The sequence below is a fragment of the Narcine bancroftii genome, chromosome 3, assembly GCF_036971445.1.
Source record: "Narcine bancroftii isolate sNarBan1 chromosome 3, sNarBan1.hap1, whole genome shotgun sequence".
In the NCBI taxonomy this organism is placed as follows: Eukaryota; Metazoa; Chordata; class Chondrichthyes; order Torpediniformes; family Narcinidae; genus Narcine; species Narcine bancroftii.
The window spans coordinates 48,230,552-48,254,059 of NC_091471.1; the positions used below are offsets into that span (position 1 = coordinate 48,230,552).

At 37.1% G+C, this 23,508-nt stretch overlaps 1 protein-coding gene across 2 annotated transcripts in view; it reads right to left on the reverse strand.

Moving 5' to 3' along the window:
- Positions 1-23,508, reverse strand: part of LOC138757147 (uncharacterized) — a 61,305-nt gene that overhangs the window by 35,370 nt on the left and 2,427 nt on the right. For both annotated transcript variants that reach the window (XR_011353375.1, XM_069924015.1), the window contains exons 2-3: positions 5,881-9,271; positions 1,153-1,300 (exon numbers count right to left, since the gene is read on the reverse strand). Coding sequence is in view for 1 of the 2 variants with exons in the window: in XM_069924015.1 (XP_069780116.1) it covers positions 1,153-1,300; positions 5,881-9,271 (3,539 nt within the window). In the remaining variant the exon portion in view is untranslated. The remainder of the gene's footprint in view (positions 1-1,152; positions 1,301-5,880; positions 9,272-23,508) is intronic.

The window sequence follows — 23,508 nt, forward strand, 5'->3', positions numbered from 1 at the left end:
TTCCTCTCAAAATGAATGCTAACATTACATTTGCCTTCCTTAATTCTGGGCTCAACCTGGAAGTTCACCTTTATGGAACCTTGACTAGGACTCCCAAGTCCCTGTGGACCTCTGCTTTCTGAATTCTCTCCCCATGAAGAAAATTCTCTAAGCCTTTATTCTTTCTATCAAAGTGCATTAACCAGACAGTCCTTCTGCTGAATTCCATCTGTCAGTTCTTTATCCATTTTCCCAACCTGCCCAAACTCCCTGCTTCCTCAACACTTCCCACTTCTCCATCTATCTTTGTTTCATCCACAAATTTGGCCACAAAACACATCAATTCCATCATCCAAATAATATAACATTGAAAGTACTGAACCCAATATCAACCCCTGTGGAACACTACTAGGCACTGGCAACCAGCCAGAAAAAGCCTAAACTTGAGGAATAAAACATCATGTTTCTTTTGGACAGCTTTAGACCTAACGACATGAACAATAATTTCTCTAATTTTAGATAAACCCACCCCCATCTGATTCCACTGTTCCCATCTCTTCATTTCCTTGACCTGTACTCTAACTTTCCCAACACCCCCCTCCCCCCTTCTTAAACGTTTCTCTCTCTAGTGTACCTGTCTCACACCTATCATGCACTCTATCATCTCTGGGCCTCTCCCCCAGCTTCTTTCCCCTTTCTATATGTAAGTTCACCTATTCTATATTAGTTTTGATAAAGAGTTCACACCCAAAACATTGACTGACGATTTCTACTCATGGATGCTGTCTGACCTGCTGAGTTCCTCCAGCAATTCGTTGTTTGCTTGATTCCAAAATCTACAGCTTTTTTGTTTCCTAATTACAAATGATGATTGAACATATTCCATATTTCTGTGCAATAAAATAATTCTGAATAAAAATCTACAATATTGTAATCTTTATAGCTGCCAAAATATTTGAACTAATAGATTTCCATATTTAATGCTAGGTTTACAATTTCTTCTATTCTCCTGCCAGTGAGATTGGCCTCCATTTACACGTGTAAACAAGTTCTGCTGCACTTCTGGCTATCCTGGGTTGCAGCGGCATTGAGGCAAGAGTATTCGTATTACCATAATGGCATTGCAAGGTGAAATGTCAGACAAAAACAGGCCATAAAGACTCAGCAACTTACCTTTTTTCTCTCTTAGTTAATAACATGCCATCCTTTGTCCACGTTATGGTGGAAACTGCATGAATGTCACCAAATAGGCACCATAATTTGACATTTTCTGGAATATCAGGAACCACCTCTGCATGGATCTTTTGAATCAGTTTTGGAGCTGGAATAGAGTCCAGTTCTTCAATTGACATTTTGCAAAATATCAAATATTCATCAAATTAACTCTATCCTTGCAGTTTCTGTAGACACATTTCTTGTAATTCAGTAAACAGGATTCAAGAATGTTACCAGAACCAAGTCCAGCCAGCAATTAGTTTTTATACCAGTTAACAAAACAGGCCTTGATTTCCAAAAGATATGTAACTCTTACCAAAAAGTTACAAAGTTAGCTTACAATATTGATGCATGAAAAATGTTTAATTCAAAATAGCCTTTTGGTGGCTTAGTAATTTTATTACTTGTTATGTTCAAATGTTTGATTTCTCATTCAAATGAGGATTACAGTAAGCAAAAGATTGGATTGTAGAGCACAAAAACAAATTAAGTGATCTTATTGCTAAGCTTGGTCTTATATTTTTGCTCAAGATTATGTGATTGTACAGATTCCAATTATGCTTCCATAACTGGTATCAGATATTACAGTTAAACGCACAGTTTTTCTAGAAACACTGAGCTATGCCTTGCCATCAAAGTGATGTGAAGATGATGCCTTTGTTAAACAGAAATAGTATAGCAACTTCAGAAGGCAGGCAGAATGAAATTCTGATATCAAAAGTTGATGTCTAAGATGTGATGCTTTATAGGCTTGGATTGTTCTGGACTCAGTACAACACCTAACAACGTTTTATGTGCCAGTATATTCCAAAGTTCAAAGTTTAAATTTATTGTCAGAATACATACCTCCCTAAGATTCCTTTTCTGTGGGCCAGGCAGTATTTCTGTTACCCATTAAATTGTACTCAAACAAGAGCTATAAACTCCAAACAACTGCACCCTCCAATAAAATGCGGAACTCAAGAAAGTCAAATCCCGACATGTCCAACTTCCTCTTCCACTGGACTTGCACTTCCTGGAGGTGGAACTATTATGATGAACTGAAGAATGGGAAACACTTTGCAATCAGCTCTTCAGCATTAAATTTCTCATGGCTGATGTGCAATTCTATTAATTTAAATGGGATTTTTAAAAAAAACCTCTGGAGGAATTTAGTGGGTCAGGCTGAGAATTCAAAACTCAGAGGGAGGGCTGTCATTTCAGGTTGAGACACTACATCCCATCGCTCTGCTTTTATAAATGCTCTTTGGCTCACTTAGTTCTTCCTGCAGTTTGCTTTTTAATCTAGATCATGGCATCTGCAGTCAATTCTGACCCTTGTTTTTGTCAGTGTGGATTTTGCATGTTCTCCCTGTTATTGCATATATTTCCTCTGGGTGCAATGGTTTCTTGCATATCTCAAAGACATACGAGTTGGAGCATGTTAAGTTGTGACTGGTAGAATCCAGGAAATCGATAGGAATATGGCGAGTATTAAATAGAAATAGTGTAGGGCAGTGAAAATAGATGCTTGATCTTCTGTGTGGTCTTGATAAGCCAAAATGACTGTTTCTATTTCATGTCATACAACTCCATGATTCTGTCTGTGATTTCAAGAGAAAATTCTGATGACTCTAGGGTCCTGCCATTGAATAGCAAGATATGGATCAATTAAAGAGTACAAGAGTTTCTGAAAAGAAGCTATTCTCATACAGATGGAGGGTGCAATAGTTAGATCTAAAACTAGTGTATTATGCTTGAACAGGGGAGACTACACAGGATGAGGGAGGAATTGGTCAGCGTGGACTGGGAGCAAAGGCTCGTTGGCAGAACAGTTGAGGGACAGTGGAAGACTTTCAAAGAGATTTTCACAGTGCTCAACAAAAATATATTTCCATTAAAAATAAGGGCAGGAAGAGAGGGAAGAGTCAGCCTTGGTTAACTAAAGAAATAAAGGAAAGTATAAAATTAAAAGTTAATGTGTACAAAGTATCTAAGAGTAGTGGGAAACTGAAAGATTGGGAAACTTTAAAAGGCAACAAAGGAGAACTAAATGAGAAATAAGGAAAGGGAAGAAGGATTATGAAGGTAAATTAGCACAAAATATAAGAATAGATAGCAAAAAAAGATTATAAATATATAAAATGGAAGAGGGTGGCTAGAGTCGATATAGGTCCCTTGGAAGATGAGAAAGGGAAATTTTTATTGAGTAATGAGGAAATGGCCGAGGCATTGAACAGATATTTTATGTCAGTCTTCACATTGGAAGACACGTCCTGCATGCCAAAGAGTGGTGATAGGGATGTGAAGGGAGGTGAGGACCTCGATAAAATAATTGTTACAAAAGAGATGGTGATGAGCAAACTAATCGGTCTGAAAGTGGACAAATCCCCTGGTCCTGATGGGATCCATCCCCGGGTACTGAAGGAAATGGTGGGAGTTATAGTTGATGCGTTGGTAGTCATTTAGTAGACTGGAAGACAGCAAAATGTCATACCTCTTTTTAAGAATGGATGTAGGCAGAAGATGGGTTATTATTGACCAGTTAGCTTAATGTCTGTAGTCAGGAAAATGCTTGAAGCTATCATTAAGGATGAAATAGTGAGATATTTAGAACAAAGGGGTTCCATCAGGAAGATGCAGCATGGATTCAGAAAGGGCAGGTCTTGTTTGATAAACTTGCTGGAGTTCTTTAGGATATAATGGATGCGGTTGATAGAGGGGAACAGGTTGAGTTGGTATATTTGTATTCCCAGAACGCGTTTAATAAGGTGCTGCACAGGAAACTTATCAATAAGATACAGATGAATGGAGTTATGGTAAGTATATTGGCATGGATTGAGGACTGATTAACTGACAGAAGGCAGAGAGTTGGGATAAGTGGGTGCTTTTCTGATTGGCAGACAGTGGTAAATGGGGTGCCACTGGGGGCAGTGCTGGGCCTGCAGCAGTTCACCATTTACACTGATGATTTGGAAGAAGGGTCAGAGTGTGGTGTAGCCAAGTTTACGGTTGATACTAAACTGAATGAAAAGCAAATTGTATAGAGGATGTGGAGCGGCTGCAGAAGGGTATAGTTAAGTTACGTGAGAGGGCAAAGGTCTGGTAGATGGAGTACTGTGTTAGTAAATGTGAAAAAGCACAAAAATGTTGGAGAAACTCTGCAGGCCAAATAATGCCTTTATGTAGCAAAAGGTAAAAAATACAACACCAACACTTTGGGCTTGAGCCCTTCATCAAGGTGTGGGGGAACAGGAGAGATGTTAGTAAATGCGAGGTCATCTACTTTGGTAATAAAAATAGAAGAGCAGATCATTATTTAAATGGTGAAAAACTGCAGCATGCTGAAGTGCAGAAGAACTTGGGAGTGCTTGTGCATGAATTGCAAAAAGTTGGGTTGCAGGTACAACAAGTTATTAAGAAGGCAAATGGAATGTTGGCCTTCATTGCTAGAGGAATTGAATTCAAGAGCAGGGAGGTCATGCTACAACTATACAAGGACACACCTGGAGTACTCTGTGTAGTTCTGATCTCTATACTTGTAGAAGGATATATTAGCCTTGGAGGCAGTCCAGAGGAGATTCATCAGGTTGATCCCAGAGATGTGGGGATTGACCTAAAACGAGTGACTAAATTACCTGGGATTATACTCATTTGCATTCAGAAGAATGAGAGGAGATCTTCTAGAAACATAAAATTATGAAAGGGATAGATAAGATAGAGGCAGGAAAATGGTTTTCACTGGTAGGTGAGACCAGAATGAGGGGACACAGCCTCAAGGTTCAGGGGAGTAGATTTAAGACAGAGATGAGGAAAAACTGTTTTTCCCAGAGAGAAATGAATCTATGGAATTATCTGTCCAGGGAAGTAGTTGAGGCTACTTCAAGAAATATGTTTAAGGTTCAGTTAGATAATTTTTACATAAAAAAGGAATTAAAGGATATGGGGAAAAGGTAAGTAGGTGGAGTCAATGATCATATCAGTCATGATCGTATTGAATGGTGGAGCAGGCTTGATGAGCCGGATGGCCTACTCCTGCTCCTATTTCTTAGGTTCTTGTGATATCTACCTTAAAATTTGAGCAAGGGAAGTTAGGAATAAATTCAGGACCCATTTTTGTCAAATAAAATCTGAAATCTCTCCCCCAACACTGAGATCTACAGCTATAAGCCAAGTAAGTATATTAAGTTATATACAAATAAAGAGAGTTGAACTTCAGATCACATATGATCCAGTAAAATTCTGGAATAGATTTAAGAGTATACAGCTTTTCAAATTTTTTAGTCCTTTTTTTTGTTAAATTGATTCATTTAAATCGACAATAAGGTTTGAAAATATCGCTGCAAATTGGATCCTTATTTTATGTGAAGGACACAATCCAGAGTATTTTATTACATTCAACTGTTACCTGCCCTGAACTAAGAGTTACACTTCTATTTTCAACCAAAAGACAATGAGAGGCATGTTAATTCATCAATTAACATGGTAATTTTAAAAAAGTTTCACTGTTCGAGTAGTTGGCCATATTACTCCTGTTTCAGCTTATTGAACTGTTACAATAAAAAACTGCATTTTATTAATAGGAATTTGCCATTTGAATGAAAATTTAGCTCATTCAAATGGAGGGTAAGGAAGATATTTTAATTGCAATGCTAACCAACTTATCAGTACAAACAGGAAAGAATTTAAAATGTAATTAAATTGTACCTTTATGTTCCTCCTTCTGAGGCTGTTTCAGTTTTTCCACCTTCTTTTGTTCTTCCTTGAAAATTGGTTCCTCTTTTATCTTATGAAACATTCCTTTAATTGTAACTGTGTTTTTATTAAGATTTTCCTTTCTTGAAAGTTGCACATGTTTGTTTTTCTCAAATGTGATCTTCACTTTATTAACAGGAAGCACATCTTTAATTTCTTTTTTCTTCTGCAGTTCCTTCCGAGAAGGAAACAAATCCCCAGCTTCAAAGGCAATGGCATCTGATGAATGTGGGATATTTGATTCTTTCCGTGCATCTGACATCGTCTGTTCTCTTACAGAATTTATATTTATAGGTTGTTTAAAACTAACAGCTGTTCCATGTGATTCTACTGGTGGAAAACTCTTCTTCGACAAAGATTTGCATTGCAAGGAGGAGAGGAGTTCAGGATCAATAGATCTCTTCTGACTGTCATCTACTGATGTATTCAATGTTTGAGTGCCTTGGTGCTTTGCTTGACCATCGTTTTTACTCAGTGTGACATTTTCAATTTTGGACACACAAGAAGACTTCTGATTACTTTTGCTGGGCATTGAAGACATTTGGCAAAGCGTTTCTTGACATTTATCATCAATGTCCATTTTGATATATTCAAGTGGTTGGTCTGGCACTATAACTTGGTAATTAGATTTGTTTAGACCAGTTTTATTTTGATCTCTGCAATTTTTTGCAGCAGTAAAATTAACATTCATTTTCCGACCTGCCACTTGTTGAGTAATTTTGTTTGACCCTCTGCTATTAGTAGATGTGAAACGAAAGGAATTGTTTTGTTGAATACTTTTATTGCCATCTGCAATGACCAACACAGTTTCTTTTTTCCTGCAGTTGATAAGTTGTGATTCCACACTTTTATTGTTATTTGCAACAAAGTTTGATATTTTACTTAGATATGTCTTGAACTCTGCTCTTTGAATGTTTTCATTCCAATCTGATGTTGATGATCCACCCTTAACGTGTTCAGTTTTTGATGGACTGACTGAAAGCACAGCAGATGCCAAATTATCAGCTGAAGTTGTGTTTTCATTTACATGATCTAATTCACTGTCAAATTCTGTCGAACAGATGTTGTAATTTGCTGTGCTCTTTTCAGCTTTGTTAGTTGTGCTCTGAAATAGACTCTCATCAGAATGCAATGGAAGATCCGCTGAACTCATAACATTTCCTGAGGGATGAATTATAGTTTCATGGATATTCTCTGTAACTTTAGTTTTGTCTGGTGCTTGTAATGACAGACTTTGAAAACTGGTCTCATCTTGAACTGTGAAATTAATTATTTTAGTTAGTTTTAATCTTGGTTCATTAATTAATGAAGGTTCTAAATGGTTTATTGGAATAGTCCGAACATTTTTCATAGTTTTCATTTTTCTGTGATCATCTTCCATCTCAATCTCACCTACATGCTCCACTAAGTTTTGAACTGATTTGTGGAATTGCTGAAGACCAACAGGCTGTTCTGTTACAACTTGACCAGCAATTGGTAATTTTTGCTCTTTTGGGGTAGGGCACTCAGAATGGTGCATTGCATTTACCACTTTTTTCTCTTCAATTTTGATCATTCTTTGTTGAATTGTTCCAATTAAGGTAGAAATGTTTTGCTCAATAGCTACCAGTTGTGATTTCAAGTTATCTGATTGAACAACTTCAGGTTCATTGCTTTTCTGAAGTCCTACAACATATTTCAAAGGTGGGATAATTTCAGAATTTTGGCCAGTTCTCAACTGAGAGTTGAAATGTCCATCTTTAGCTGACAGGAAACCAATAGCAGAATTATAGAATTGTTTGCATACAAGTTCATAATTATTTTTACTCATTAATTTTTTTTGTTTATTTTTATCAATATCAGCTTCTGCTTTACAAACATCTTTACTTCCAGGAAATATATTTGGAATTCCTTCATTATCATTATTTTTAGTCCTGTTAAATGTGTGGTTCCAACAAGAATTTTCTACAAGAGATGGCTCATTATATTGCATTTTCTCACAATCCATGAGCATTGATGTACTGGCTTCTTGATTATTAACTACTAAAAATTCAGTAAGAACACCCCCTATTTTACTTTCCATTTCTTTTGAAGGATAATTTGATCCATTGCTTTTATTATCAAAGGTTAAATGTTGATTTGCCAGAATACCTAAATTGCTTTCAAATGATGCAGAATGCTCAATTGGTAGTTTATCATCAGTCTGCAAAGGTGACAATTCATGAATTTCTGCAAAACCTGTTATACTACTGCAAGAATATGGCATTTCATTACTATTTTGAGAATCTGAACAATTTCTAATGGCTTCATTTACTTCTACATGGCTCGTGCAGGTTGACTGATGTGTTGATATATCCTCTTTGTACACATTATTTTCTAGAGCCTTCAAGGGGCAGAGAATTTCTACTTTGTTGGAATGGCTTTTGGGACTCTCATTTTGACTACATTCATTCTCAAATATAGATTCTTTAAATTGATCAGTTTGCTCTTTGGGCACTCCCAAGTTCCCTACTGACCCAAAGCTGGATTCAAAATATTCAAACTCATCTCTACATACATTAATTTCCTTGGGCTTATTTCCAACACATGGTCTGACTTGAAAAGTGAATTTATCATTTCTGCCCTCATTATTTGTATCATAATATGAAGAGAACTTTGATTCTTTATCACTATCTTGTAACATATTTGAGCCTATGCTTAATGACTCTGAAGCATCTTTAACTTGGGCATGTATGCTTAAATGTAGTGGAGTACCCAGATGCGGATCTATGCTTCCATATTTGTCTACTTTCTTCAATAAGTCGGATTCAAAACCTTTAGAAATAACTGAAGCTTGATGATCGATGTAATCACTATGAATGCCTAACTCTGATGAGGTTCCTAATGAGCCCATTTCTTTGTTGTAAATGGAAGTGTCCTCAGAAAGCTCTGACTTCAGATTTTCCAGACAACCATCTCTTTTTACTGAGTTGCTATCGTGCTTTGTGCATTCAACCTTTGCTTCAACATTACTCCTTTGATATTCTTTTGATGTGCAAACTAATGCGTTATCTGTTGGAATAAGATTTGATTTTTTTTCCTGCAAGACCTGAACCTGATATTTATCCTTCAGCTCAGTGCTTTGTGAGATTGCGCGGTCCAGAATAGGATGATGTATGATTTCAGAGTCTGCTTTGAGACGTCCACAAGCAGCTTCTTGGTCATGTCTATATTTTGCTAATGAAAGGTTTACATTTGCATCCAAAGCCAAGAGATTTGTCTTTTTTTCATGACAAACTATGGGATTGTCTTCATTGTTTGAACTTGTGGTGCTTTTTCTAAAGCGTGTTGCTTCCTCCTTTAAAAGTAAAGGTTGGATTTCAGCCTGACAAAAACACAAAATGACCAATTTACTAAAATATTATAACAGGATGAGTAAACTATATTAGTGCTAATTCACTTTCTATTTTGGAATTACAGTAACTTGTGAGCTTGTCCTTTTTATTCCTATCTTTTAAACAAGTGTGTTGAACTTATCACTTGTAAGAAACAATATTTTTTCTTGCATTCTTTTTCTGCTCAGATCATTCTCCCTGTTTTAAATTGTTAAGTTATGGAATCAATTCTGTCTATTTGAAGCTAGATTTAATTTGTGTACAAAAGAATTAGATGTATTCACAAATTTAACTTTTGTCTATGAGGTAAGGAATTAAGCATGGAGCATTACAGCACAGTATAAGTCTTTCAGCCCACAAAGTTGTGTGGATCTATATAAACCTACTCCATATCAATCTAACCCTTCACAACCTCTCAGCCCATAACCCTCTATTTTTCTTGCAAATTTGGATAGAAAGCATCTGTATAAATAGACTCTTGAAACAAATACTGCAAAATTAAAATTTCATTGCCTAAATGGGTTCTTGGATGAAGTCTGTGCTCATTAGATTCAAGTTCATCATATCCATTCTTCAAATACCATGATCAAGATTATAATTTATTTCTTTTGATGTTGATTGATGTCAGATATCAATTTACTGTAATCCTATCCTATTGGCAGGATTTGAGGATGTCAAATCCACTCCATAGTACATTTGTGGTCCATCAACACGTTACATACACAGGGGTCAGCACAAAATGTAATGATGTAGCGAGAAGGTCACAGCAATACAGCAGACAGTGCGGCTGCCTTACAGCTTCTGTGAACCACGTTTGATCCCGATCTCAGGGGTAGTTTGAGTGGAATTTGTATGTTCCACCTGCACCGCATGTGTTTTCCCGGCTGCTCTGGTTATTTCCTTTTTGGTAAATTAATTGGCTACTGTAATATTCCCCTGATGTAGCTGAAAGTAGAATTGGGGGTTGTACCTGGGCACTGAATGAGAATGGGTTTCGGGAGAATAAAGGGGGGGGGGGGGGGAACAGAATTTATGGGATCTCTCAGCCAGCATAGGCTCAATTGGCTGCATGTCCTCTGTCATAAGGAAATTTGAATTCTGGAGAGCAACATGTTTTCCAGCTGTACATTAAAAGAATGGTAAACATTAACTCCCCTTCAATTTAGAAGTGTTAAAACCATTTTAGATTACTTAATGTGCCTGCAATATAGTCAGCCATTATGGAGCTGGTTGGATACTTCTCATTCCAATCTCACAGCAACTAAGTAAAATGTAGAAAAAGGCGAAACGCTCAGTGTGTAGGTGTAGAAAGAGAAGAATGATCTTTGACCTAAAGGATTAACTCTGTTTCCATCCATGGTTGCTGCTGGGACTGCTCAGTGTTTCAAGTGTACACCATTTTTATTTCAGATTTCCACTATCTACAATGTAATTATTATAAATATAGCTATATGAGATTGCTAGAAAGTCAGGATAATGTGAACTATTTTGTTTCTTTTGTTATTTGCATCTTGCAACTCTAAGTTATTTTAAGAAGCCTCGCAAGTAACCCCAGAGACATAACATTGTGGCAGCGGTATAAGAGAACAAGAATAAAGCCATAAAATTCATTGTAAACCACTGAAATACGAAGGGGAAGTATGAAAAATGAACCATATGAACAATTTACACAGTATGTTACAAAATACTACACAAGGCCACAGTAATGAATAGAAGGCAGCAGATGGCTGGATATGATGAAGCACATGGTTCTAAACATTATTAGATTAATGGGTGGAAAATAATGAAAATAATTGCAGTGAGCCAATGGATGACATCCTGTTAAGATGTGTGTTTATGAATGATTGGGTGCAGAAAAAGGGCTCTGTCTCATAGCAACAGGCTTTGATTTGCTTCAACTTTTGTTTGCAAATAAATGCTTAAGCTTTTCTGAAGAATTCTCCATGTTTCCTGACTCACTTTTTGAATATCAAAAAATCACAACAGAATTTGGCACAGACAGCAGGGTCGGAAAGAGACACGTCAGAAAAGAGGTGGCTGGTCGAGAGTACTTCCCAGCCCCTCAGGGATCTTCTCGGAGCCAACAGATAAAGGGTGGCCACCTGCAGAAAGGGTAAGTGGTTTCCGTTTTAAATTTGGACTAAAATCTGTTGGGAACGGGAGGCCTCCTGGGACACAGAAGTGCCAAACGACAGTCAGAAAGTCTCTCTGATCCAAAGAATCTGCTGACAAACTGACCTAAAGGAAGCTCAGAGAATTGATCAGGAAAACTGCACAATGGGGTGAGTAGTAATAAGGGGTGAGTAGTTTAAAAGGGGTAGAGTTTGATTAAAGGAAAAATTCCACATGGTGTTGGTAAGTCCTCGTGTATACCACCCTAAGTGACTAGGGTTCTGCTCAGGAAGGAAAAAAGTCCTTGTGGATACCGCCCTAAGTAAGTAGGGCTGAATGGACGAGGCATCCTGCGGATACCACCCTAAGTGAGTAGGGGTCTGCACGGGCAGATCAGGTAAGTTAGATAAAATTGGGATCAATTCGACAATTTAAAACCACAAAGTGCAGGGAAAAAGTAGAAGTAGCATTTAATATAACACAGTGACTACAAGAGTGGACAGGACATAAACAAAGATTGCAACAGGACCAATTGATGAAGTGTGCCGAACAAAATAGTGCAATGAATAAATCAACTGCAATTGAAATATTAAGTAAAATGTTTGCAGAATATAAAAACGATATTATAAAAACATCTGAAAAATGGGAAAAGAGAATGAAAAAATTGTTAACTAAATGGCCAAATAAGGTATTTTAGACATAAATATTATAAACCTAAAGATAAATCTGATATATGAGAACAAAAGAGAGATCAGGAGGTGGAGATACTGAAGCTTTTCAGGACAGAAGGGAGACTGGGGAAAGTGTGTCAGGCAATGAGGATAACTGAAGAAGAAAGTAAAAAACTGGAGAAACAGCCTGAACAGGAAGAGAATCAGGAAAAGAGACTGACATTATGTGGAGTAAATGTAACTCAGTGTTCTTATTACTCACCCTTGATAGGGGAGGGGGCTACTAGGGGTGTGATTCACCTTGTATGTAATGGTAATTTACCTTTTATGTAGAATAATGATGTAATCTTTTAGTTCAACCTGTTTTCGATGGTTTAAAAGTTGATACATCCATTTGTTGAACGGAGACCTCTGGAGACTGCTTTCAAGGTTGAAAGTGTTCTCCCAGGTTAACTTGCTGTCCAATAAAGAATTAACTGTGGGCTGTGTTCTTTGCATCAGGAGTGGCAGTTTCAATACATTTGAGAAACCAGCCAGGAGTCCAAGATTGGGGAATGCTTACTGGATGGTGTCAGTGACCAGCTGAACCAGCATCTAAAGACTAAAGAATGGGCCCATGGTACAATTTCCCAGTTCTTCCCTTAAGGTATTAGATCAATTGATCCCTCCCACCCTATAGCATAGCTCTGATGGACTCCGGATGAACTAAGAGTGTTACATCCCTAGCTCACAGAGGATAAAGTGCTTGAGAATTTGCCCAGTGAGGGGATAAAAGTACTGTCTAACATAACATGTTGTCTTAGTTCTGACACCCTGAATTAGACTGGTTGTTAAGAGGGGAAATCCCCCATGCGAAGGTCAGGACCCTGAAGTGGGTGCAGAGGAACAAAAGGACAACATGGGACAAGTATGAGATAAATCAGGAGTAAACACTCCTATGGGTAAAACGTTAGAAATGAGTGATGTAGGAACCCTGGAACAGCCAATGTGTTATTGATATCTGAAGTATGGTAAAAATTTAAATTGGACAATGAGTTGCACAACTCAGAAAAAGGTAGGAATTGGGCAGGAGGCCAGGAAAGGGCTGGCCAGGTAAATTTATGATAGAGTTAAAAAGGTAATGATGTATCAGAAAAGGGACCGGTCCCATCAATGTTCCAATTACATGGAGCAGGAAGAAGAATTTATAATGGTAGCAAGACAGCCGTGGAAAAACAACTAATGTGGAAAAAACAATAAGAGCTGGAAAGATAATGGGAGCCACAGGGGAGGAAACGTTGGGGATCTCAATTACATGTCTGGAATATTGCTTGGTCATCAAAGTAGAGTCAATAATGATTGGGAACTCCCGACCTGTCTGTGCAGTATATTTTTTAAGGCTGAAATTAAACTTTTCTCCATGTAACGGTCTTGCCTGATATGGGGATGAAGCATAATTTCCTACCATTTGATTAAGCTCTGTAAACAGTAGGAGGTGTGCCAGAAATCAAATTATGAACCACCCCTGCTGGACAATTTCTGTACCAAATGCAATTTCTTTTACTTGTACTACTTAATTATACATATGCAATAATTTAGATTGACTAAGGTGGAGTGGCACATCACTAATCTAAGAAAGTAGGACCTTCCGAAGGAAGGAATGTATTATCTGCTTACAATATAATCCTGGTAAAGAAATTGAATGCCTACCATTTGAGTGTATATGGATTGATTTTATAGAATTAAGTGCATAACTATAAATATTGTCTTGTTATTATTGATTTGCCTGGGTCCTTAAAGAATAAATTGACTAAGTTGTCAGCAGAAACTGGGTTGAATTGGATAAAAGAATTGGGGATTACAGTGTTCCCCAATTGGTACAGTGAATCGCGAGTTCCACTACTCCCATTAACCCCAGGCAGCAGAAATAGTATAATGTGCAAATGAAAAAAAAAGCTAAACTGATCAAATTGACTGAGGAAACCGAGCTAAAATTAGCCAAAAAGTACTACCCCTAGCATTGTTTTAAATGCAGGTGTCACTGCAGGCCAAGTTAGGGTTATCTGCTGCAGAGATAGTCCACGGACAGTCAATATGGACATCTTGGGGAACAAAGCCCACACAGCCAGTGCAGATGGATTTATTATCAGGAGGTGAGGACATAAGCAAATATTTGAATAACCTAACTAAAGCCTTTTGAGAGGTGCGTTCACAGGTACAACAAGCCAATCTAAAAGAGGTTGATCCAACAGATCAATTGGTGAATATCCTAATGTCAAACCTGAGAATTACGTTCTGGTAAAGAGTTAGATGGGAAGAAATTGGGAACTTGCTGGAAAGAACAATTTCAGGTCCAAGAAAGAACAATGAGTGCAGTAAAGAATAAAGGACAGTCTGACTAGATACACCAAACAGACTTAAGGAAAAAGGCCCAGCTAAGATATTAAGACTTTTATTATAAAAGACTTAAAAAGAGAGGTCCACCTACCACATGAAAACTTTATTGTCATGCCTCTTGTCGCCCTGACATTTGAACTGAAGACCGAAGTCGAGACTGAAAAGAGGAATTTTTGGTGACAGCATAATACCTTTTTAAATGTGTCTTACTTATATGTTGATAACATAAATGTTTATAGCACCAAGCTGAAGTTAGAGCTATTGGCTAATGAATCAGCTATGTGGTTCCAAGCAGCTAAGGGAAGGTATATAGAAAGCCAGCTACATTTATTTGATCAGATAGATAGTATGACTAGAGGAGGTGGCCAGGGTATTCGCTTTTACAATTCAATCACTTCTGAATTAGCACAGTCAGCATGTTTCTTAAATAATAGTTACCACCATGTGTTTTGAAGGTCCGAGATGGGGATGTGGGATGTTAAAATTGAAAGATGATTTGCCTTGTAGAGAAGAACACTGCTGGGAACACAAGTGTGAGACTGAGGAAGGACACTTCTCATGCAATTGTTTAAGGAAGGAATGTTTGAATTTAACTTGAGGAACTCAGGTGGTTTGTGGGGATGCTGCTGGGAAAAACAATGGAAAAAATAAAGTAAGGGCCGGAAAAATCACCCTCGACTTTGCTAATATATATGAGAGAGAGAGAGAGAGATCCCTGACATTGGTATAACAAATGTACTGAGACCCCACCACATGTTATCAGTTAAAGAAAGCCTATGTATTACAGGAAGCAGCCTCCCTGCTTTGTTTACCATTGGGACGTTAAGACCTCTTGTTGTCTGTGGGTGTGGCGAGATGGCGTAGAGGGAAGACGTGCAGTTCCACCTTTCCCCAGTTAGACTTATAAATATCCGAATTTAAAAGTTGTAAAAGTGGATAAAAATAGTATTTACAGACTTTGGAATAGTGGAGGATTAAAATGGCTACAAACGTGAAGAAATCAAAAACTCAGTTATAAAAGTAATGACCTTATAAAAGTGTTGAAGAATTGAGGTCTACCTACCAAGTTGAAGCCACACAGTCGCTGACTGGACATCCCAAGCCTCAAAGGACCCCTGCTCGTCTGAGTATTACACCGGCACCGATCGTGCATCTGCAAGATGGCGCTAGTTCTGTGATGAGCTCGGCCAGCCCTGACTCACGCCCCTGTGAGCCCAGGCAGATCGCCCGAGTGGGAACAGACGCGCGAGCCCGCAGTAGTGCCTGGTGGTCTAGGGGCACGCAGTATAGCGTTGGAGGACGCTTCCAGGCAGGCGCGGTGTGTCGCGAGTTCAGGAATTGTTAGAGAAGGTGTGGGCTGTGGGGGAACCCGAAAGACGGCAGGCTGATGAGGTCGGCACGCTGTCGACAGGTATCCAGACCAGCATAACCAACACAGGAAGAATATATGGGGGCTGGGACCAGGGAAGGTAGGCCTCAAGGGGAAGTGATGGAACCCGGACTGGATTCTGTGTTTACAATATTGGAAGGGATTGCTCATCAAATGGAAAATATGTCAATGCCAATGTCTACTCAGATAAATCAAGGGTTTATGGAAGTGAAGAGATGACTTCTATGAAGAAAGATATAACTGTAGTTAAAAGTGATGTTAGTAGATGTATAAAAACATGTATAAAAACAGTGTACAGGATAATTTTTTTTTAAATTGAAGAAGCCTTTTTTGAATGTAAGAACCAAGTGGATCATTATGGAGAAAAAAATGGAAAAAGTGGACGATTCTTTCGTGGATTGGGGGATTCAGAAGAAGGAATGATTGAAGAAGATTGACTCATTAGAGAATCAAGGTCGAAGAAATAATGTAAAAATAGTAGGTCTTCCAGAAGATAAGGAAGGTTCAGATCCGGTAAAGTTTTTTAAGAAATGGATTCCTGAGGTACTGGGCAATGATTTTTTTCCAGATGGTTTGGAGCTAGACTGGGCACATAGAGCATTGAGGAAAAAAAACATTTCCAGGTCAACCACCAAGAGCAGTTTTGATTTGTTGTTTGAAATATCAGGACAGAGAAATTATATTACGAATAGCGGTGCAGAAGGCACGGCAAAATCAGATTCCAATAATGGTTCAAAATAACAGAGTGTTTTTCTTTGCTGATCTGAGTCAAGAAATTATTAGAAGGCACCGAGAACTTAATTCAGCGAAAGAAGTATTGTGGCGAAAGGGTTATAAATTTTCTTTTTGTTACCCGGCTATATTAAAAGTTTTTTTACAGGAATTTTCAATCTCAATTTTTTTGAAAATGACCATGATGCATTAATGTTTGCTAATTCGTTGCCAGATTTGGAAGGAAGTGGACGGTCGACATCATCGTCACCTAAAAGGAGGGTAAATGGAAATGGGAATGGGAAGAATGGGAAACACAGAAAGAATGGAAAGAAAGTTGAATTGACGCAAAGTCTTCTCGAAATTGAGGACCCGGAACAATCATTGGGACTGGAATCACTGAGTTGAATATATTTGATTAAGTATTTTGTGAAAGTCTGAGTGGGGGGGGGGGGGTAGATGACACTGAGACCTTATAGTCATCTGCCATTAGTGGGTTTTACCACTAATGGAGTTACTACTTTTTAGTAGTTTGTTGGGGGGAAGTATATTTTTTCTTTTTTTTTACTTTTTGGAATTTTTATATGGGGGAGGGTTTTGAATATTAAGGGAATTAGAAAGGGGAGCAATATTTTATAGTAGTGTGAAATATATTATTAAATTAAAGAACTGTCTAATTTGAACTTTGCAACTTTTAATATCCAGGGTTTGAATAACCAAATTAACGTAAACGAGCATTGGCCTACATTAAAAAAAAGAAAGTTGATATTGCTTTTTTTGCAAGAAACGCATTTGACTGAAAAAGAACATTTGAAATTGAAGAGAGAGGGGTTTGGACATATGTTTTCTTCTTCTTTTAATTCTAAGGCAAGAGGTGTATCAATTTTAATTCATAAGAAATTACCATTTGAATTGGAATCATTTGAAGGAAATTCTGGGAGGGTTCTGATGGTGAATTGTAAAATTTTTGCTGAACCATGGACTTTGTTAAATATTTACGCACCTAATGTAGACGATGAATGGTTCATGTCGGAGGCTTTTTTACTGTTAAATCAGTCCAATTAAAATATTTTTATTGGGGGAGATTTTAACTGTGTTTTAGATCCTTTATTGGATTGATCTCCGTAAAGTATAAGGAAATCAAAGACGGCAATACAAATAGGAGTTCTGATGAAAGATTTGCATTTGGTTGATAATTGGAGGAGAGTAAATCCTACAGAGAAAGAGTTTTCTTTTCATTCATTTAGACATGATTCATTTTCTACAATAGATTTTATTTTGGTATCGTCATATTTCCAAGGTAGAATACTACAGGCTGAATATAAAAGTTGGGTTATATCAGATCACTCTATGTTGTTTTTCTCCTATGTAAGTCCAGAAGTGGTGCAATTGTCTTACAGATGGAGGTTTCACACAATGTTACTGAGGAAACCAGAGTTTATTACTTTTGTTAAGGAGCAGATTACTTTGTTCTTGGCTGAAAATATTAATTCAGTAAGTAGTAATTTTGTACTGTGGGACGCTTTGAAAGCATATTTGCATGGGCAAATTATTAGTTATACTACGAAAGTTAAAAAACAATATGTGGCAGAAAGTTTAACATTGGAGAAACAAATTACTGAGTTGGAAAAGGAATTTCAGAAAGATGTCACAGAAGATTTTAAAAAAAAGCTGCTTTAACGAAGTTGAAATTACGTTATAATATATTACAAACTTACCAATATGAGCGTTTAATTCACCGATCTAAGCAACGTTATTATGAACTGGGTGAGAGAGTTCATAAGGTGTTAGCATGGCAATTTAAAACGGAACAGACATCGCAAACTATTAATGCTGTTAAAAAGAATTCAACAGTTACCTATAAACCTCAGGTAATTAATGACCAGTTTTATTCATTTTATCAAAAATTATATACTTCTGAGGGAAAGCAAGACATTGGTTCTATCGAATCTTATTTATCTAAATTAAAATTACCTGTTTTAGGGGAGGAGGAGTATAAGGAATTGAAAGCTCCATTTACAGATTTTGAGATTAAAGAAGCTATACAGGAGATGCCGAATGGAAAGTCGCCAGGGGATGATGGATTTTCAGTTGAATTTTATAAAGTATTTTATGAAGATTTATCTTCTGTATTTGGAGATGTATTGCAGAAAATAACTGAGGATCAGTTGTTACTGGAATCTTGCTTGAATGCTATAATTACTGTGATTCCAAAGAAAGACAGGGATCCGTTGAAAGTATCTTCGTATAGACCTATTTTTTTATTAAATGTAGATTATAAAATTATACCGAATTATACCGAAAGTGTTAGCAAATAGACTTGCTAAATATTTACCTCAGTTGACACATATAGATCAAACAGGTTTTATTAAGAATAGAAATGCGTCTGACAATATCCTTAGATTGATAATACTGGTCAGTGCATCGAGACAGCAACCCAACCAATGGTTGCACTGGATGCAGAAAAAGCTTTTGACAGGGTTGAATGGAATTTTTTATTTAAGGTGTTAGAGAAGTTTAATTTTGGCCTTTATTTTATTGGTTGGGTTAAGGCTTTATATAAAAATCTAATTGCTAAGGTGGTAACAAATGGTCATACTTCTTTACCATTTAAATTAACACAATCGACTCGGCAAGGTTGTCCATTATCACCAACCTTGTTTGCATTGGCTATTGAACCATTAGGTCAGGCAATACAACAGAACGATAAGATTAAAGGGATGAGAATTGCAGATGTTGAATATAAGATTAATTTATTTACAGATGATGTGTTGGTGTATTTGACAGACCCGGAGCAGTCTTTGAAATATTTACAAGATTGTTTGTTGAAATTTGGGGAGTTACCTGGATATAAGGTAAACTGGGATAAGAGTGAAATATTGCCAGGATAGAATTAAATATCTAGGAGTAATAGTAAATGCAGATTATCAGTCTTTATATAAATTAAATTATGTTCCTTTATTAAAAAGGATTAAAATGCATTTGATTAAATGGAAAGATCTTCCGTTAACGTTAATTGATCGAGTAAATTGTATTAAAATGAATATTTTTCCTTGAATCCAATATCTATTTCAGTCGATACCATGTTTACTTTCAAAGGGCTTTTTTCAGGATTTGAACAGGATGGTGCGGGAATTTTTATGGAAGGGAAAATTAACATGAGTAGCTTTGCATAAACTTACATGGAAATATGCATTAGGTGGACTTCAGTTACCTTATTTTCAAAATTATTATGAAGCTGCTCAGTTGAAATTTGTCAGCAGATTGATGGATTTTGACCAACCCTCGAGTTGGGCGAAGGTGGAAATGGCTTGTATTTCTGAAGTTGATGTATACCAGTTTATATTTAAGTGGAATATGAACTTATTGCGGGAATATAATATGCCGGTATTAAAACACGTTAAAGATATGGGTTAAAAGAAATATGGTTTTAGGATCGAAGGATCAATTATCAATTCAAACCCTGTTATATAATAATCAATTGAGGGAGAAATTTGATATAGCTGTCAATTCTTTATTTGTATATTATCAACTCAGAACTTTGATAAAAGATAATTATGGTAAAGAGATGAATTTACCTAAGTTGACAAAATTTGAGTCTTTGATTTTCTCTATACCAAAGAAAGGCTACATTTTGGATATGTATCAATTGTTACAAGAAAGTATGGATAAACTGGAATGAGAGAAATCTAGGAATAAATGGGAAAGTGATTTAACTTATATTATCCCTCAAGAGAATTGGGAAGTTATGTGTCATGAAAGTGTAACTAAATTGATGAATATAAGATATGGAATGGTTAATTATAATTTTTTACATCAGTTATATTTGACTCCAGAGAAACTGAAAAAAATATGGGTTTAGTAATTTGGACTCTTGTTTTAGATGTGGATTATGAACTGGAACTTTTTCACATGTCATTTAGTCTTGTGTTAAAGTACAACCTTTTTTTGGAAGGAATTAGGTTGGTTTTGGAAAAATTATTTAAAGTTAAATTACCATTAGACCCATCGATTTTTTTGTTGGGCTATATGGTCTCTTTGAAAGGATTGGGGTTGGATAAATTTCAAATTGCATTTGTACGCTTAGTGTTGTCTGTAACACGAAAAAGTGTAGCTAGTACTTGGAAAGATAATGTGGAGATTAATATCGCACATTGGCATAATGAATTGAGAGCTTGTATTCCACTGGAAAAAATTACATGTAACTTGCATGATAATTATTCCTTTTTTGTTAAAATGTGGTCTTCCTATTTGGAGTATATGAATTTGAAAATACTTTGAAATATTGTATATATTCTACATATTATTTTTATATTTTGCTCCCCTTAAGGGGGCTAGCTGAAGGGGTGGGAGGGTGGGGAGGGGTTTTTGTTTTTTTTTATATATATAAATTGATTTCTTTCTGTTATGTTTGATTGTAAGCTGTTTAAAAATCTTTTAAATGAAGTTTTTTTTTAAAGGCTTCTTGTTGTCCCATGCCCAGAAAATGCTAGTCAGCATACGGATCATCGCCGAGGAGTGTGAAAGGAATTTGTGCGGACCATAACAATCCTGTTACCCTAGGATCTGACATCGGATGGGGAGTCTTCAGCTACATATCCCTTGGAAGATCAGCTGGGGTGGTGGCTGCCAAGAATTGTCATCATCTCATCTGTGGCTTAATGGTGTTGGGCAATAAGACAGTGGCAGGGTTGAAGGCTGTTAATTGAGAATTGGTAGAATTGAGGCTTTTCTCACCAGATATGCAATGGATTATCAGTTTGCTATCCAGGGTGGTGTATGCCCGATTGTAGTGGATAAGTGCATTACAAAGGTTACAGATGAATTCTTCAATATCTCAGAGATGATGCAAGATATCCATAATCAGTTAGACAGTTTTAGACAGGGACTGGGAGATAGAATGAATGGCTTGTTTGGCTAACCTGAATATTTGGAGGGACATGGGGATCACATATCTTACATGCAATTGTGATATTAGCTAATTAAAAATTACAAACCAAAAGAGAAATCTAAGAAAAGAAATGTGATATTAAAGTGAATTAAAACACAAAATGGAAGCCTGAACAAGGTTACAGATTGGTATGACCTTCATAACGCATCAACAGATGGCTTTGGAATGCAGGCAGTGCAGATAAGAAATACATTTTGGGGATAACTACTGTGGTTTAATCTGACTTTTTAATGTGTGCAGCTCTTTATCTTCTCTCTCTTTTGTGTGAGACCATTTAGGTCTCAAAGTGGGGAATATATGGAAAATAAGCCACATGAACTACCATCCATTACTTTGTAACAATTTACACACACTATGTTACAAAAGTAATAATCCATTATGTATTTACTACACAAGGCCACAGTAATGAATAGAAGGCAGCAGGTGGCTTGATAGGATGAAACAAGTGGTTCTAAACATGGTTAGATTAAAGGGTGGAGAATAATGAAAATAACTGTAGCGAGCCAAAGGATGACGTCCTGTTAAGATACGAGGTTATGAATGATTGGGTACAGAAATGTGATTAAGCCGGAACCATAATATAAAAAAAAGGGCACTGTCTCATAGCAACAGGCATTTCAGAGTCCAGGTTTTGATTTGTCTCAACTTTTGTTTGTAAATAAAGGCTTAAACATTTCTGAAGAATTTTCTGCATTTTCTGACTCATTTTTGGACATCAGAACAAAAAATAAAAATACTGAAAAAAATGGCTGGAGCAACAGCAGTTCACCTAGTGATGGACAGGAGGCTGAAGACAAGGTTGAATCATTTAAAAGTTTCAGTAGAAATGCAATTTAACATTCAAACCACTGGGTAAAGATGTGCAAGTATGGTATGAAGAAAACAGTAATACCAGTGAAGAAAAAAGACAAGAAGATCTACCACATAAAAGGAAGCAACAATGAAGATTCCGACACCCAGATACTGGACATAGTATTCATACACCTTCACGAGATGTCAGATGAGATGAAAGAAGGAAGCGAGTTGCACACAAGGATCCAAATATAGAGGAAAATCCAGAACGATATTTAACCCAAAGTTGAAGCTTGATACTGGATCACAAAGCAATGTCCTTCCACTCAGACTCTACCGCCAGATGTTCCCAGAGAACGTAATAAAAGGGTATCCAAAAGAGGATGCATTGGAAACAGCGAATGTCATATTAACAGCCTCTGGTGGACCCATGATCAAGCAGCTCGGGAGAGCTAAGGACAATGGCTGCTATAATGGAAAGAATATCCTCAATACATTCTATGTGGTAGATGCAGACGGACCAACGATTCTAGGTTTGGATAGCTGCCAGGAGTTGCAGTTGATCTCTGTCAGTTATGAGATCTAGACGAGGAAGATATCCAAAAGCATCAACAGAAACGCACAATAAAAAGACAAAATGATTTCCACAGAAATACCTTCCAGGACATGGCACATAGTGGAAGCAGACTGGTTCACTGAGAATCAAGAGTGGTATTTAATAGTAGCCTGTTAGTAACTACTCTAAGTTTCCATATGTCAAAAGGGTGAAAGACCGGAGAGCATCAAATATCACCTCAGAAATAAGAACACTCTTTGCTGAACAAAGAATACCCAAGCAAGTAATAAGTGACAATGGAACAGAGTTCACGACACAAAAATTCAGAAAGCTGGCTGCAGAGTTTGGGTTTGTTATCACTACATCATCCCCATACTGCCCCAAAGGACATGGGTTCATTGAAAAACAAGTGTGAAACGCACACTCGTTAAGTGTCGCAAAACAAAAGACCAGGACCTAGCTCTTCTGTCATTACAGGCAACACCTTTAAGGGCTGACATGAAGTCCCTGGCAGAACTTCTAAATGGCAGGGGATATAAAACAACTCTGCCAAGCAAAATACACCCTCCAGAAGACCAGGAGGAAACCAGACTGCCTGACACACAAGAAGAAGGATGCCAGCATTAGAGCAAACGTTCACAAATATTGCTAGAATTCTTCAGAGGGCA